At 30.3% G+C, this 18,042-nt stretch overlaps 1 protein-coding gene and 2 long non-coding RNA genes across 3 annotated transcripts; all 3 read left to right on the plus strand.

The window, feature by feature from the left end:
- Positions 1–2,856: 2,856 nt before the first annotated feature.
- On the plus strand, positions 2,857–10,691 carry LOC119686219. The gene is made up of 3 exons (XR_005252896.1): positions 2,857–2,914; positions 10,299–10,477; positions 10,586–10,691. It is a non-coding gene; the product is annotated as an uncharacterized LOC119686219 (long non-coding RNA).
- A 1,740-nt stretch (positions 10,692–12,431) lies between these two features.
- Positions 12,432–14,423, plus strand: LOC119683769. Its single transcript, XM_038097628.1, has 3 exons — positions 12,432–12,713; positions 14,001–14,180; positions 14,309–14,423. Exons 2-3 carry the CDS (start codon positions 14,052–14,054, stop codon positions 14,390–14,392), a joined length of 213 nt encoding a protein of 70 aa, XP_037953556.1. The 5' UTR covers positions 12,432–12,713; positions 14,001–14,051; the 3' UTR covers positions 14,393–14,423.
- Positions 14,424–15,662: 1,239 nt separating this feature from the next.
- Positions 15,663–17,273, plus strand: LOC119683935. Its single transcript, XR_005252707.1, has 4 exons — positions 15,663–15,807; positions 15,856–16,004; positions 16,573–16,736; positions 17,045–17,273. It is a non-coding gene; the product is annotated as an uncharacterized LOC119683935 (long non-coding RNA).
- Positions 17,274–18,042: the final 769 nt, after the last annotated feature.

The raw sequence follows: 18,042 nt of genomic DNA on the forward strand, positions 1-18,042 counted from the left end.
GCATGATCTTCGCCAAAACAATCCCATAAGAATGAGTAGAAACTTTGGAGGCGGATTTGTCATGATATGGGGCGGCTTTTCACTCCATGGAAAACTTACTTTGTGCTTCATAAATACAAGAATGAACTCAGAGAAGTACACTGAAATGCTGGAAGGCGTTCTTATAAAGTTTCTGGAGGAACACGCCGATCGGGATCTAATTTTCCAGCAGGATAACGCCGCCATTCATGTGTCCAAGCTATCAAAGTCTTACTTCTCGTCGAAGCAGATAACGGTAATGAATTGGCCAGCAAGGAGTCCTGACCTAAAACCCATTGAGAACCTATGGGGAATAATTTCACGGAAGGTCTATGCCAACGGACGTCAGTATTCCACAGTAAGTGAGCTCAAAGCATCAATCCAAGAGGCTTGGGACAAAATCGACGATGTGATTGTCAAAAAATTGATAGATTCGATGCCAAATCGAATTTTTTCAGTTATAAACCAAAACGGAGGAATTACAAAGTATTAAGCATTGTCAAAACTGTGAAAACTCTTTGATTTCTTTTGTTTACACATAGTGCGCCTAAGAAAATTGCGCGTTTATTTTGCCTTATTTTTGTGTTTTTGTACATATGTAAGAAGAATGACTGATATGAAATATATTTCTTTTTTGTTTTTTACTATCAAGCACTGCTTTTTCTTTTTCAACAAAAAAAACATTTATATTCGAGTTCGTTGTATCATTTTTGAAAAAATATTAAGTGCGTCTAAGTAAATTGCGCTCACTATATCTCCTTGAAATTAATTATTTGTCGGTGGTTTGCTAAGTTCCTTTGGAAAGAAAAATTTGGTGTTTACTACAAAAAGAATTCAATTTAAAATAACGGAATTCATTTCACAGTACTTACGATATCCTAATAAAAGTTAACTATTAATAGAGTGGAAACTCTGTCAAACGTAAACTTTTAAAAATTGATCTCTATCTTAACTGTGCAATATTGCCAGTCCCCAGTTATCACTTTTCATGCAAAGACCGCCGCAGTTGTTGTTGTAACCCGGTGGGACCTGAAAACAGATAACATGAGTTAGGATGTGGATGGTTGGTGGTTGAGGGTGGGGAGTGGGAGTCGGAATAGGGAAAAGAGGTGGATTGGGATGGGTGTGTGAAGATCAAATCGTGTCCAGACGGATAAATTTTTTCTAGGTCTCAGTTGACAAACGACAAGCTATCTATCCATACCTGTTAAAATTGATTCATGCATCATTCTTAACTATCTCGCGGACCAGCTGTGCTCCGCAAACTACCGGCTAAGAACCACTATTCTGCATGGACACTTATTAAAATATGACAAAATAACTAGTCTCGTCAAGGTAAAATAACATATATTAAATGATTATTATATGATAATATATATATATATATTATATATATATAAAATATATAAAAAAATATGATTATAGATAAAAAATGTAATTCATCATTGTAATTCAATGCAATATAAAAAGCATATATAGTTTAGTTTTTTCTTAGCATATAATATAATATACATAACATATCGGATATGTCTTGATTAGTACAGTTTAATCACTTTCATTTTAGCATACTTTTAAGATCAGCTTATAGATAGCAATAGTATTGATGAATACAGTCAATTTTATTTATATATAAAACTTATTAGTCGTTAGTTTCTGAGTGACTGAGTGACATACATACACATATGTATGTATGTTTATATATTTTTATATCAATACAATTTTATATGTAATATATATGGAGCGCAATTTCAAATATTTTAAACTGATTATCAAATATCTTAATTGTTTCAAGTGTTTTATGAGTGTTTTAAAATTAAATTGTTAATTTTGATTCAACCATGTAGAGTGGAGAGCATTTAAGTTAGTGTAAATGTATCTCGTTGGCTTTTAATTGAACTAAGAATTTTTTTATTATTTGACACTCGTACATTCATAAATGTCGTCATTATTCAAAAATTTTGCGCCATGATATCACACTAATGTATTCATTTAATATAATAAACATTATTAAAGAAGCGCACCTTTTCATAGTGAATCACCTTGACTAGTGCTTCTAACGCCCAGTCTTAAATCATACTTTTATGATATGATATGACTTAGGGCTTTAAAAGTACTTTATAAGGAAAATATATATATATATATATACATATGTTAAGAAATTAAAATCCACAAGTTAGTACAGATATATAAATTAAAAAAATATTTATATATATAAAATTTAAAGCGGCAGACGCCGAAAATGCCACAGCTGTAAGCTTTATATATAATATAATTGTTATAAATTTCTATGTAAAATACTTAAAATGAAGTAAAATAAAGCTGTGTATATACTACTATAATATATATATATATATATATGAATTTACAATTTATATTAATTCATAGAATGTTGTAAGGTTACTGAGATGATGGCATGCTATATGTGGTTTATTATTTCTAAACTCAAAAGTTTTACTCGAAGGTTGTGCTGGAATAATACAAATGAATACATTTTGAGTTTAGCTTAGATGTAAACCAGATTTGGAGTATAAATTTTATTTTCTATTATCCATAATTTTTTGTTTGTATCTTAAGAAAGCAATTGAGGACTCTTACCTTCGGTGAAGAACATCACTTTACCATAACATAGAAAAAAAAAATTAAATAATTTTCTTGTTTTTTGTTGTTTGCTTTGCTTTGCTAACATTACGTCGGGAACGCCTAGTAAGCGATAAAATTGATAGGTGAAGGTATTGCGTAGAATTGCAACGCGATCGGAAAGGTGTAGAAAGAAACAAGCTTTTGCGATATGCGCCGAGACGAGTTCTCTCTTCAACTTGTTTTCGTATCTGCTGAGTTTCTCCAATTCAGTAAATATTTTGATTTCGTACGGTTTGGTCGCGCCAAAACAATAAAAGTAAGTTCGTTCTTCTTGTTTTTGAAGAAAGCAATATTTATAGTCTTCTAAAATATTTAATAACAAAATAATACAAATTCTTTAGAGATTTGTTAATGTTTACTAAAATAAAACTTTTAATGACTTGAATTAATTGCAATTTCTGTGTGTAGAATGTTTAATTCAAAATTTTTTTCCAAATAAGTTGTTAATTTCAATTCAAGTTTGTTTACCATATATGTAAATTGACTCAATATAAACAATAAAAACAACAAATACTATAAATAAAATCTATTTACAAATATTGTGTTAATGAAAAATAAAGTTAAATAATATTATTTACGATAAACGTATAAGTTTTAGTGTTTTTTTTTATTAATTTTTCTTAACCAAATAGTTTCTTTTCATATTATAATAACTACAAAGCTTAAAATATATTAAATCGTTTTTAAATACCTACACAAAATGACTAAAATATCACAAAAGAAAAAAAAAAAATATAAGAAAATATAAACTTTGAATAAATATGCGTTTCTCTATTGAAGACCGATACGATAAAGTGCTCTTATCATATATGTATGCACCATGCCCGCATGACATCATGTGTATAATTTATACGCCTAATCAGTGGAGGTGTATATTTAAACTTCTCAAAGAAAACACTTTCAAAAATTCGATTAATATGTACAATGTGATACATTTGAAAAACTTTGACGGGTCTAAAGACCGTTTTGGTATCTTCCAAAACTTATATACTTATTGAAAGTATGTTCCATCCAAACATGGAAGAATGTGTATTGGTCTAAATCAGCGCATGTCGTTGTACTGAATGCAGTCAGAGAAACCTATTCGTTTTATGCGGTATCAAATTCATATATCGCAAAATTATAGGTGATTTATTGTGGAAGACACGTTCCAATATTTCATTATTTACTTAACTATGCAATAAATAAACTTTAATAAAAACGTTTTATTACTTTTGTTTTGAACTACTTGTGGCTGTGAATAACCATGCCCACTGATTAATTGACTTTATTAACTTTATAATATTTATAACGTTTTCACTTTCATTTCAATAATTATTTAACTTAATATTGTATTGAAAAATTAAGAAAAGTGCTTTATATCTATGTTAGCACAACAGAAGACTGTAATAGATAAACTTCGCAAGCTGCAGAGATTAGCCTGCATAATGACAAGTGGAGCGATGAGAACTACCCCGACAGCAGCCCTAGAGGTTGCATTGGGGCTCCCCCCACTTCACCTACTAGTCAAAAAGGAAGCAATGACTTTTATGGCCAAGCTACAGTTGACTAGCAATCAATCAACAAGACTACTCGATAACTCCCTGTTAGGTAGGGAAATGCAAAGAGAGGAAGGACTAAATATCACCATATCTGACATTTGCTTACCTAAATTCAACTTTCACCAAAAGTTCCTAATACTAATACCAGACAGAAATGAATGGGAACGGAACATACCTCCATTCGCTGGAGACTACCATCTGTGGTACACGGATGGCTCCAAAACGATGGAAGGAGTGGGGGCGGGAGTATATGGAGTAAGACCTAAAGAGGAAATATTTGCGAGTATGAGTAAAGAAAACTCAGTTTTTCACGCTGAAGTACACGCAATTGAATTATGTCTCAGGGTATATAAAGGTAAACCCGTCACGGGAAAAAACATATATATCTTTTCTGACAGTAAATCGGCACTCCTGGCACTACGCTCACCTCGAGTAACCTCAAAAATAGTGTGGGAATGCCTTCTACTTCTCAAAGACCTTGCTGAAAAGAACAGAGTCTACTTAATATGGATTCCAGGGCACAGCGGTTTTGAGGGAAACGAAAAAGCAGATGAACTAGCGAAAAAAGGGGCGGCCTCATACTATATTGGGCCACAACCATTCTGCGGTCCTTCGTGGAGCTTTTTCAAACTTAAAACTAATGAATGGTTGGAAAAAGCAGCTCAGAATGATTGGGATAATACAATTACCTGCAGACAACCAAAAGAATCCATGCCGTTTCGATCAAAAGCCAGAACTAGGGAGCTACTTATGCTGAACAGAAGTGGCATCCGACTTGTCACAGGTTTTCTAACTGGACACTGCGGAGTTAAAAAACATTTATTGAATCTAGGTATTACTGGAGACGATAGCTGTAGACTTTGTTACGAAGAAGAGAAAACAGCAGAACACATATTGTGTCACTGTGATAGTCTTGCAAGACTCAGACTTCGCTACTTATCCATTGCATATCCGCTTATAACGGAAGTAGGCAACATCTCTCCAAAGGACATACTGGCATTCTTAACTGCTACTCGTCTATGGAACTGAAGTGGGTATGTCACAATAATCCTCGAGGATGCAGTGACGCGGAGACTACTTCCCAACCCTTCTTGAGAAAAAAAAAAAAAAAAAAAATATCTATGTTATGAGTATTCTTGGGGCTAATTTCTAGAGAATCGTAGTTAGTTGTAGAACCTCATCTTACAGTAACCGTTTGAGTTTTATGCAATAACACAATTGGTAATCAACCTAAGTGGATCAATGGATCCACTTATATAATCTGTTCTGATACTCTAACGAATACTGAATTAAATGTACTTTTTTGTCTAGTTATAATTTTTATATATATTATGTTATACTTGTATAGATTACATTATATATTATACTAGATATAGATATATCAAATCAAATCAAATGACTTCAGTAACTGTAATTAAATGAAATGGTAGCATTTTATTATTCCAAGGTTATGTTAGATTGAGCGACTGCTTGCTGATACAACAATCAATACTTTCACTCGAAGACATCCCATTCTGATGCACTAAAAATTACCTGGGTCAGGCCAGTTACATAAATTGTTGTTGTCTCTAGGTAAAGAGATGAAGCTAAAGAGATCCAACAATATAAATTTTCGCCTAGATATTGAAGTCTTATGCCTTGTTTTCTTTAAAGTTCCTAACTTCAGGAACCCAGGAAAGTAAAGACACCTTGTGATATTGGATGTTCATAAAGGTGCCGCAATATATGTATCACAGCAATCCTTCATTTTACCGTTCTGGAATGTATTGCTTTCAATATTGCATGACTGTTTACAAATAAAGTTTAATATTCGGAAGACAAATTGTTCTAACTTGTATTAACCTGGCTGTTTATTTGATTAAGTATATTTCAACCCTGAAAAAAACTGCAAGTATCAGAAAGTCCGGATAACTGTCTTATTCGCATATCTCTCGAGTAGATACCCGTCGCCCCCGTTTCACACTTCATATTTGAGTGAAATGGGTAGATCGTGACATTAGAGTTTACTAATCAGTTGATATCTACTTCTAACTTTCTTTTGTTTTATAAATACTAGGAATTCTAGTGTTAAGTCCAATTTGTTAAGTGTTAAGTGCTAGTATAAACCAAAATTGAAATTGCTTCGTTTTTCTTACTATTCTGTGTACATACCCTTATAGTTATATAAATAGAAATATCTACTACTAACGTTATGTATATCTGTTTAACTGGTTGGACCTTCACTTTGAATTTATAATATCGAATAAAATATCGTATAATTGCATTTTATGAATGACTGCAAATATCAGCAGGAATTATCTTTAAATTTGAATTAAACTGAAGTCCACTTTTTTGATTTTGAATCATATTTTGTATATAATATAATGCGAGGTCCATCGATATCGCTATGTGTGGTAAAGATTATTTACGATAATATCAGCCTCCACTTAATATAATTCCGTTATTTTAAAGTAAATTAACTTCAACGTAAAATATTTTTGTTAAAATTTTTGTTTAAATACTAAAAAGTGTACTAAGCTATATTGCGCATAGTAATGGTAAATCGCTATACGAATATTGGACCCAATATGTATAGTACACTAAGGAAGGCAAAATGAGGGACCATTGGCATCGATTTTTACATTAAAGAAGGTGCATTTATAAAACTGTAAATAGAATGTGGGACATAACAGGTCTGCATTGGTCCATAAATACTGGAGAATTCCAATATCGGATGCATTGACAATTAAAAATTATTTTTAGAAACATGTTATTTCACTCGGGCGCTCTATACCTGCATAGATATAGACGAACTTGCTTCTTTTTGTTTTATTCTGGATGTTATTACTTAATCAAAAAAAAATATTTCCTGTTATAATTAGGTATTTATATATTTTATATGCACAATACACAATGTTATAAGTCTTATCTCTATGTAATTTTTCTGTGTGTTTAAATATTGTTTTCATGGATTCAAGAGTAATCAATGATTTAATCGGGGAAGAACATATGTTTCACTTATCTGTAAATATTTTCCTGAAATCTAAAATATTTTGTTGAATGATTCATTATAGAGGCTTTTGTAATCTTATCATTTGTCAATGACTAAAAAATGTTTATCAATAAATGTCGGTTCTTTTACTTAAAGAATTTTCTAAAAGTTATTATTTCCATTTTATTGCGAATAAAATACAACAAATAATGTTAAAAATTATAAATTTAAAATAATTTGGAGTGTTCTGTGGGGTTCGAGACTGAAGTGAACTTGTTATTGCATTAAGTGGTACTCCACTTGCGTTATGTGAGTGAAGGTCTAGCATGTATGTATCTGAGAAGTATTAATCTAGTTTTAAAGCTTAACAAATTTCTAATCATCTGAGGCAAAACAAAACCACAAAGCAATTTAAACTTTTTTCATGTTTCTTTTAGTAGAAAGTATTATTCAATACATTTTTAATCACAAATTATTTGCAATGAAAAAAAAATTTATTCACTAAATTTTTCGGTTGTCATTATAAGAGAGAAGAACAATTTGTACTGCTTTCAGAGTTCCTTCAATTTCAACTCTGAAAATCAATAAACTTTATTTTGATATTTAAAGTAAAATAACCATGTGCGATATTGCGTTTCGACGTTATTCAATTTTCGAGTAAAATTGAAATAAGAAAAATGTCGATTATTAAAATCATTAGGATAACTTTCATCAGTTTTTTCTATGTTTTGCTGGGCGCTATTATGAATTAAATCATGACGCTACAAAGCCATTATTGCAAATACCCACCTCCACGGATCTAAGGTAATAAATGGCTTTCTTCTTCTCTCTTCTTTTCTCGAATCACTAATATTACATCACTTAATAAGTCGTACGACTGACACACAGATGGCGCTGCCATTGTCAAATCCATATGACCTTTATGAAGTACCAACCTTCAAAAGACTATGTGTAAAATACCATGACATTTCGATTAGTCAGGAAAAAGTGACAGCCGTTTAAGTGAAGCTACTATTATTATTTTCAAAACAATGGGTTCAAACCAATTTCGTTTGTTAATTCATCATTGCTACTTGATTAAAAAAAATACTGTACAAGCTCAGCAATGGCTTCAAAAGTGTTATCCGGACTCTGCTCCATCGAAAAAAACTATTTGTTATTAGTTTGCTGAATTTAAACGTGGTCGCACAGACACCGATGATGGTGAACGTTTTGGTCGTTCAATTGAGTTGGTTACTCCAGAAAACTTCAAAAAAAGTTCAGAAATTGGTTATATCTGATCGTAAATTGAAATTGTGTGAGAAAGCTGAGACCGTAAAGATATCAGCAGGCAGTGTGTTTACAATTATGCATGAATATTTGACCATGAGAAAGCTCTTTTCAAAGTGGGTGTCGCGTTTACTCACAGTCGATTAAAAACAACAACGTGTTAATGATTCAGAGCAGTGTTTGGCGATATTTACACGTAATAAATCAGATTTTTTGCGTCGATATGTGATAATGGATGAAACATGGATCCATCACTTCACTCCGGAGTCAAAACGATGGTCATCTGAGTGGACTGCAATCGGTGAGCCACATCTGAAGCGTCTAAAGGCACAACAGTGAGCTGGTAAGGTTGTGGCTTTAGTATTTTGGGATACACATGGTATAATCTTCATTGACTATTTTGAAAAGAGAAACACCATCAATAGTAACTACTACACGGCATTACTGGATCGTTTGAAAGCAGAAATTGTGAAAAAACGACTGCATATGTCGAAGAAAAAAATTTTGTTTCATCAAGACAGTGCACTATGTCACAAGTCAATAAAAACGATGACAAAATTGCACAAATTACACTTCGAATTGCTTCCTCATCCACCCTATAATCCAGATCTGGCCCCCAGCGATTACTGGCTATTCGCTGATCTCAAAAAAATGTTCACCGGTAAGAAATTTATCTCAAATGAAGAATTAATTGCTGAAACTGCTCGGCATCGAGAAGTTAGAGAAGCGTTGGAATAATTGCCCTTGAAGTAGATTATACTGATGAGTAAAATTGATTTTTGGCAGAAAATATTTGTTTTTCTCAGTTAGTCAGACGACTTATTGGGTGATGTGTTATTATTCTCAATTTTGAATTTTTTATTGAGTTCAGAAAGTTGGGTTATATTGTAGAAAATTCACTCGCATTCGAAGCTAATGTGCGCTTAACAGTGAATACCTCCAAATTGATTTATCTTTAATAAATCAAATTGCTGGTGCAAGGCTGGATAAAACAGCCACATTGGTTCAGGGCCATTTTTCCCAAAATGGGGCGCTCTCAATTACAATTTAAAATTACTTGTAAATTCTCATCTTCGAGCAACTATAACCAAATAATTCTGACTTCGAGCAAAATTAAGAGATTGTTTATGTGAAAGGTGAAGTATACAGTACCTCTTTGTCGTTTGAAATATGATAAATATTCGTCTCAACATATCTGCTTACTTTTCTAAACAATTCTGTGTTTTATTCATAAGGGTCACATTGGAAATGTTGGCTTAGAATATGGAACTAATAAATTGAACCGCTTTAAATATTTTTACGATTCACAGTTGCCATAAACTTTTAAATAACGTACCGTAAAGTACATTATTTACATTGTTATCTAATTAAAACAAATTACAATGTTTTTAAAATATTTTGGTTTTGTAATAAAAGGAAATCCAATTTTTTCATTGAGATGCACCGTTGAGATATCAGTCTTGTGGTAGGTTTACTAACATGTCAGTGCATTTAAGGTAATCATGCCCGAAGATTGAAATTCCCATTTCAATCATACCTGCCGCAATTGTGGAGAGGACGATGGTAATGCCTTCTATCTGCTTTGTTTCAGTTTGGCATATGCGTGGCGCCGCCTCACCACATTAGGGGCTTTCTTTTAGGAGCACCTTGGTCCCTTGAATAGCTTTCCCAAAACTAATAGAATAGCTTTAATTGGTTCTAAACCTCTAGTTTTTCTATATATGGTAAGACAATGGGTCTATAGATACAAGTGAATTCCTTTGGATCGCCGGTATAACCAAATCTAACCCAATCTTTAAAATTTTTTAATTAGTATTTAAAATATGACAAAATTAATTTTCTTTTTTGATTCTTTTTAGATAACGATTCACTACTGCTCGAGGTCCGTTAAGCAATATAAAACAAGAATATGGGTAACCCAATCTGGTTTATTTTCTGGCTTTTAGTATTAATTTTCATATCATTCTGGATTGCATTTATCGCTTCTTGGTTCTATATTTTCTTGTATGTGTTAGTGGTGTGGTGTTCGGGCTTATCGGTGAGTTCATTTTTCAATTAAATTTTTTTTTTTTTATATTAAGTTTAAAACATTTTTTATTAAATTTTATAATAATTTATTTAATAATTAATGAATATTAATTTTCAGGGTCTTACTGATATGTTGTTGCAAGTCATTCAATTTCCTCATTACTGTGCAAAGGCAATGATGGAGTGCCGAGCACCATTTTAATATATTTTAATATATATATATATATTATATATATATATATATATATATATATATTTTATGTTAGTTGTAAATAATATTTTAATATAGTAATATAAATTAATTAAATAAAAAATCTAATAAAATCATTAACAATAAAAACAATAAAGTAATATTTTTAGTATTGGTTTTGAGAGGTAGATGCGGCAAGGAGTACGATTATAAGAATTATAGTGATAATAAATAGCTATGATTTATGTAATATCAGAGAAAGGAAATTTCTTGCTTAACGGTAACAACAAATTGACACAGTTCCAAGTTAGAATAATACAAGTCAGGTGCTTCATTGGGTCAGTTAGCTCACAAGTGTGACACTGAGCTTAAACTCTGTACATTGGTTAATTAATAATAATAATTAATTAATCTAATTTCCAGAAATATTTATCAATTATCCCTGATGTTGGGTATTTGGCAATAATCGATATTATTTTATGACAAAATACTTTAAATATTGTACTTTTATTTTTATTAATTATTCACTTAAGCTTTCACATATAATAGATAATAGAAATTAATAGGGTTAAAGTCTTTCAACAGAATGGATCACTGGAATTATGGTAACTTCATTTTTGTGGTCAAAATTATTACTTAGATTGTACATTAAATAAAGTATAAGAATAGTCCTAGTTTGTTTGTCTTGAAGTGACAAAAAATATGTTTTGGAAACGCTATTCTCCGGAATATAACGAGCTTTGTTTGCCTAGTTTATCATCGTTGTCGATCTTTCTGATTTCATTTCGATAAAGAATACATCTAGATATTTAAAGCCTTTCATGGGTTATGGACTACAAAAACTGTTGAATATTCTATACAGCAAAGAATGAAGCATTCATGGGCGGGGAAAGGCATTGGCATTCATGATAAAGAAGCTATTTTTAGAATTTGGAGGATTTTCGAATAGCAAAGAAAGAAAGAACAAACACAAAAAAAACCTGTAACTAGAGCAGTGAAAGTTTGTGCTACCTTGGATACTTGTGGATAAACACGATTAGTCATCGCTTCTAATTTGACAGGCATGAGTTCTAAGCCTAACACTTGCAGTCCAAACAAGTTATATACAGACTATAAACTAATTAAATTCGATTATTTCCTAAGAAAATGAGTTAAGATGATGAGTACTTGGCAATACTCGAAACAGCGTTGTATGGTCAGCCTAATTTCAATAAATTGCCTAAAATTTTTGTGTTTTTCCTTTCTTTCTTTGGAATTCAAAAACCTTCTAAGTTTTATTAATATTATAACATCATTTTTTTAAGAAATAATGGGGTATGACTACACACCTATGTGAGCATTGATATGAATCCAAACCAATCGGAACAAATATATATTTTGATGGAAAACATATAAAAATAAAACGTAAGTAATAAGTCAACTCACTGTGATTAGTCATTGTGATCGCTGAACATTAGTTTAATCTATAAACGGTTGACGCTATAACCATAGTTTTGGGTTGAAAGTATAAATATTATAACTCTGTGTAATTATGTGTACATAATTATTTTCTAACCACTTACTTGGTTTTCGCAAATACAATGGAGATTGAGTAAGTAACGATATATCTAATAAACTGGAGAAAAAACTCTTCGCACTAATTAATTAAAGTACGGTATTATTTGAGTAATTTCATATACGACTATGATAAAGATAAGCAACTCAGTAATTTCCATATTTTACTGACATTTGTTTTAATTTTGAAATTAATATTTTATATTTCATTAAAAAAATTAGATAAATATTTTTTAACATAAAAGTGTTTCTCAATTCTGATCGTGTTATGTGAACGGAACCTATATCCTTTGTACGCTGTAATGACTACTCTGTATATTAAGTAGTTAACATTTCATAGTAAAAGTTTGAAACTGATAAGGATAATAAAACTGCAGAAGTTAAGTTCCAGCGTTGGTGACGTCAGCAGCATTGAAAATCTGTTGTGGCTCATCTTCTGGCTATTGATGTTTTTGTTTCCCTAACATTTGGTTGCCTATTGGATTTCTCTTTTCTGCGTTATGTAAGTTGAGGTCCAGCATACATGTATCAGGTATTCATCTAGTTTTTAAGCTTAACAAATTCCTAATCATCTGAGGCGAAACAAAACCACAAAGCAATTTAAACTTTTTTCATGTTTCTTTTAGTAGAAAGTATTATTCAAAATATTTTAAATCACATAAATTATTTGCAATGAAAAAATTTATTCACTAAATTTTTCGGTTGTCATTATAAGAGAGAAGAACAATTGGTATTGCGTTCCGAGTTCCTTCTAGTACTCAGTTTCTAAATGTTTATTACATTGTGCATCAGTTACGTTTGTCTTATGGTGCGTGGTTAGCTTTGTTGCCTACTTGTCGAATTTTTACATATTATATAATAATTATATATAATAATAATATAATTGAAAGATTATATAAAAATATTATTTTTCAAATAACTATTACTGTGTTTTTTAATAAAAAAGAAAGTTTTTTCAGCTAAACTTCATACAAAAGAAATCTTTGTATCTCAACTAATATTGAAAATATACATCCATCCCCATGTTATGTTTATTTCTATGATCAAGGAATAACTTATAAACGTGTCTTTAAACCAAATTGCTGGTGCAAGGCTAGATAAAACAGCCACATTAGTTCAGGGCAATTTTACCCAATATGGGGCGCACTCAATTACAATTTAAAAATACTTGTAAGTTCTCATCTTCGAGCAACTATAACCAAATAGTTCTGACTTTTACGAGAAAATTAAGAGATTGTTTACGTGAAAGGTGAAGGATGCAGTTCCTCTTTGTCGTTGAAAATATGATATATATTCGTCTCAACATATCTGCTTACTTTTCTAAAGAATTCTGCGTTTTATTCGAAAAATCCAATTTTCTCATTGACGTGCACCGTTGAGATATCAGTCTTGTGGTAGGTTTACTAACATGTCAGTGCATTTAAGGTAATCATGCCAGAAGATTGAAATTCCCATTTCAATCATACCTGCCGCAATTGTGGAGAGGACGATGGTAATGCCTTCTATCTGCTTTGTTTCAGTTTGGCATATGCGTGGCGCCGCCTCACCACATTAGGGGCTTTCTTTTAGGAGCACCTTGGTCCCTTGAATAGCTTTCCCAAAACTAATAGAATAGCTTTAATTGGTTCTAAACCTCTAGTTTTTCTATATATGGTAAGACAATGGGTCTATAGATCTAAGTGAATTCCTTTGGATCGCCGGTGTAACCAAATCTAACCCAATCTTTAAAATTTTTTAATTAGTATTTAAAATATGACAAAATTAATTTTCTTTTTTTGATTCTTTTTAGATAACGATTCACTACTGCTCGAGGTCCCGTTAAGCAATATAAAACAAGAATATGGGTAACCCAATCTGGTTTATTTTCTGGCTTTTAGTATTAATTTTCATATCATTCTGGGTTGCATTTATTGCTGCTTGGTTCTATATTTTCGTGTATGTGTTAGTGGTGTGTTGTTCGGGCTTATCGGTGAGTAAAATTTGAGTAAAATTCATTTTTCAATTAAATTTTGTTTTTTTTTTATATTAATTTTGAAACATTTTTTTTATTAAATTTATTAATAATGTATTTAATAATTAATGAATATTAATTTTCAGGGTCTTACTGATATGTTGTTGCAAATCGTTCAATTTCCTCATTACTGTGCACAGGCAATGATGGATTGCCAATCACCATTTTAATACAATTTAATATATATATGTATATATACAATAAAAATGTTTTAATTTTTTTAAAATATTTTATGTTAGTGTAAATAATATTTTAATATAGTAATATAAATTTATTTAATAAAAAGTCTAATAAAATCATTAACAATAAAAAACATATTTTATGTGTCAAAAAATATGTTTTTGTGTCAAAAAATATGTTTTGGGAACGCTATTCTCCGGAATATAACGAGCTTTGTTTGCCTAGTTTATCATCGTTCGATATATTTCGTTGTCGATCTTTCTGATTTCATTTCGATAAAGAATACATCTAGATATTTAAAGCCTTTCGTAGGTTATGGACTACAAAAGCTGTTGAATATTCTATACAGCAAAGAATGAAGCATTCATGGGCGGGGAAAGGCATGGGCATTCATGATAAAGAAGCTATTTTTAGAATTTGGAGGATTTTCGAATAGCAAAGAAAGAAAGAACAAACACAAAAAAAACCTGTAACTAGAGCAGTGAAAGTTTGTGCTACCTTGGATACTTGTGGATAAACACGATTAGTCATCGCTTCTAATTTGACAGGCATGAGTTCTAAGCCTAACACTTGCAGTCCAAACAAGTTATATACAGACTATAAACTAATTAAATTCGATTATTTCCTAAGAAAATGAGTTAAGATGATGAGTACTTGGCAATACTCGAAACAGCGTTGTATGGTCAGCCTAATTTCAATAAATTGCCTAAAATTTTTGTGTTTTTCCTTTCTTTCTTTGGAATTCAAAAACCTTCTAAGTTTTATTAATATTATAACATCATTTTTTTAAGAAATAATGGGGTATGACTACACACCTATGTGAGCATTGATATGAATCCAAACCAATCGGAACAAATATATATTTTGATGGAAAACATATAAAAATAAAACGTAAGTAATAAGTCAACTCACTGTGATTAGTCATTGTGATCGCTGAACATTAGTTTAATCTATAAACGGTTGACGCTATAACCATAGTTTTGGGTTGAAAGTATAAATATTATAACTCTGTGTAATTATGTGTACATAATTATTTTCTAACCACTTACTTGGTTTTCGCAAATACAATGGAGATTGAGTAAGTAACGATATATCTAATAAACTGGAGAAAAAACTCTTCGCACTAATTAATTAAAGTACGGTATTATTTGAGTAATTTCATATACGACTATGATAAAGATAAGCAACTCAGTAATTTCCATATTTTACTGACATTTGTTTTAATTTTGAAATTAATATTTTATATTTCATTAAAAAAATTAGATAAATATTTTTTAACATAAAAGTGTTTCTCAATTCTGATCGTGTTATGTGAACGGAACCTATATACTTTGAAACGCTTCATGAAATTGTATACTGTAATACCTACTATTTAAATTGAATAGTAAAGATTTCAGAGTAAAAGGTGATAAGGATAGAAACTTATTAGTCTAATCTAAAATTACTTTTACAGCGTTAGTGTCGTCAGCAGCAATGAAAAATCCGTTGTGGTTTATCTTCTGGCTATTGGTGTTTTTGATTTTTTCATTTTTAGTTGCCCATATTGGATGTTTTTTTTATGTCTGGACTTATCTTTTTGAACTCTGCATTCCGCCATGTGAGGTGAGTTTTACTGTATATGTATATATATTTGATAATATCTCTTTCGGTACAGCAACTTCAATTTCTTGTCCATATTTTTGGTAGATTAGAGACTATTAAAAATTTTTTTGAAATGAGAAAACTCATTTCACGTAGAAATGTTTAGACTTATTGTAATCTTCAATAGTTATAATAACGTTTAGTTAAAATTTTAACTCAGTTTTTAATGATCGTTTGGAACGTCTTAAAGTACTTTGAAAAAGTTTTAATTTGATTTTGGTAAATAAGAAATCATATGAATTGTATCTAACCTATGAAATAATATTTGTGCTTTTTAACTAAGTGATTGTGAATTACCAAAACCAAATTAAATATATGGATAATATTATTAATATATTACTAATGTTAATTATATGACAACAACGAAGATCACTTCTTCAAATACAGATTTTTACATATATTTTACATATTTCTGCGTTTAATATTTGAAAATAAGAACATTTACAATTATTTTATCTACAAAGTTTAAATATTATATATGCTTTTATATGGTTATTTTACATATAATTTCAATACTTTTTTTTTATAGCCCCTCAACGATTTTCTTTTGAAGTGTATCCAATTTCCTCGCTATACCTTTGAAGCCATGCTGGATTGTCAATCGTTATGTAGTTGATACTAACAATATATCCGATCACCTTCTATATATTCGTATTCATTTATTCTCAATTTTAATTATTACGTATAAATTTGGTAAGTACTCAAATTAATAATCATAAAATACGAATCATGTCTTCAGGTTATACAGACTAATACCGAAATTCATCAAAATTTTAATGATATACCAATAAAGTTTGATTTTATGCAAAATAATCTTTTTTTTAAATATGTATTAAGAAATACGTAATAATTTTTATAATTTTAACGTTGTTTTTATTATAAATTTAATAATAAGAAATTAAATATATATAAGTAAATTTGGACTCATTTCATCAACATAGCTTAAATATTAAACTAATTTGATTTGATTTTTTGTATATACTATTAGTTTCTTTTTTTAGCCCGTTAGCCCGATGTGCTTTTGAAGTGTGTCAAATTTCCTCACTACATCTTTGAAGCCATTCTTGGACTGCCTTTCTTGCTGTAATTGAGACTAACAATGTATCCGATCTCTTTCTATATATTTGTATACATTTTTTTTATCAATTTTAATTATTATGTATAAATTTGGTAAATTTTTGGTAAATTTTACAGACTGACATCAAAATTCATCAAAATTCATCAAAATTTTAATGATGCTTAAATAAAGTTGAATTTTATACAAAATAATCTTTGTGTCAAAATAAATATTATTGAACTGGTATTGAAAATTGGAAGAAAATGAATTTGTTAGAACTAGAAGGTAGATGATATTGGGATTTTAAATCAGTTTCGTTGATTGGATAGAATTATTGTAGACATGATTCAATAATACGAGATGTATTATTATATAATATTTTTATTAAGAATTGCTTCTTGCCATTTAATACTTCACCATTATTCCTTTATTCCGATCTCATGTATAATTTGAAATAAGTTTCAAAAAGTGAAGGTATCAGAAATTTTCGATTTGCTGCAAGTGGTTAAGTAAAAATTAGTCGGGTACTACGCTTGTTAGTACTTTTCTAACATGTGTACTTTTTTCAATATCGATTTATAGCCATATATTATAAATTAATATTATAAAATCAGGTTTTCTCTCTGGTTAATTATATTGTTACTATTCTGATTTGTGATTCTGTGGTTTGTTTATGTTGTTCTGTACATATTTGAAGTTTGCATTTTCGTTCTGAAAATATAAAGGAAAAATAAAAAAAATAAAGTAAAATGTCTGGGAATAAATATGGATAGCAGACTCTTATACGAACCAAACATACAAATAAAATGATGATCTATAAACAAATAATAAGACCCAATCACCTATATAGTAAGGTTGAATGGTGTGCGGTAGAGTATCAAACACTAATGTAGAACAACTACAGATAGTACAAAATGTACCATTAAGAGGAATATTTAAAAC

The sequence above is a fragment of the Teleopsis dalmanni genome, chromosome 2 (assembly GCF_002237135.1).
Source record: "Teleopsis dalmanni isolate 2A chromosome 2, ASM223713v2, whole genome shotgun sequence".
In the NCBI taxonomy this organism is placed as follows: Eukaryota; Metazoa; Arthropoda; class Insecta; order Diptera; family Diopsidae; genus Teleopsis; species Teleopsis dalmanni.

Bases quoted from the DNA above. Each gene is read 5' to 3' on its own strand.
- LOC119683769 (XM_038097628.1), top strand. From the start codon at position 14,052: ATGGGTAACCCAATCTGGTTTATTTTCTGGCTTTTAGTATTAATTTTC. The intron at 14,181-14,308 runs GTGAGTAAAATT...ATTAATTTTCAG, and splicing joins TGTGTTGTTCGGGCTTATCG to GGTCTTACTGATATGTTGTT.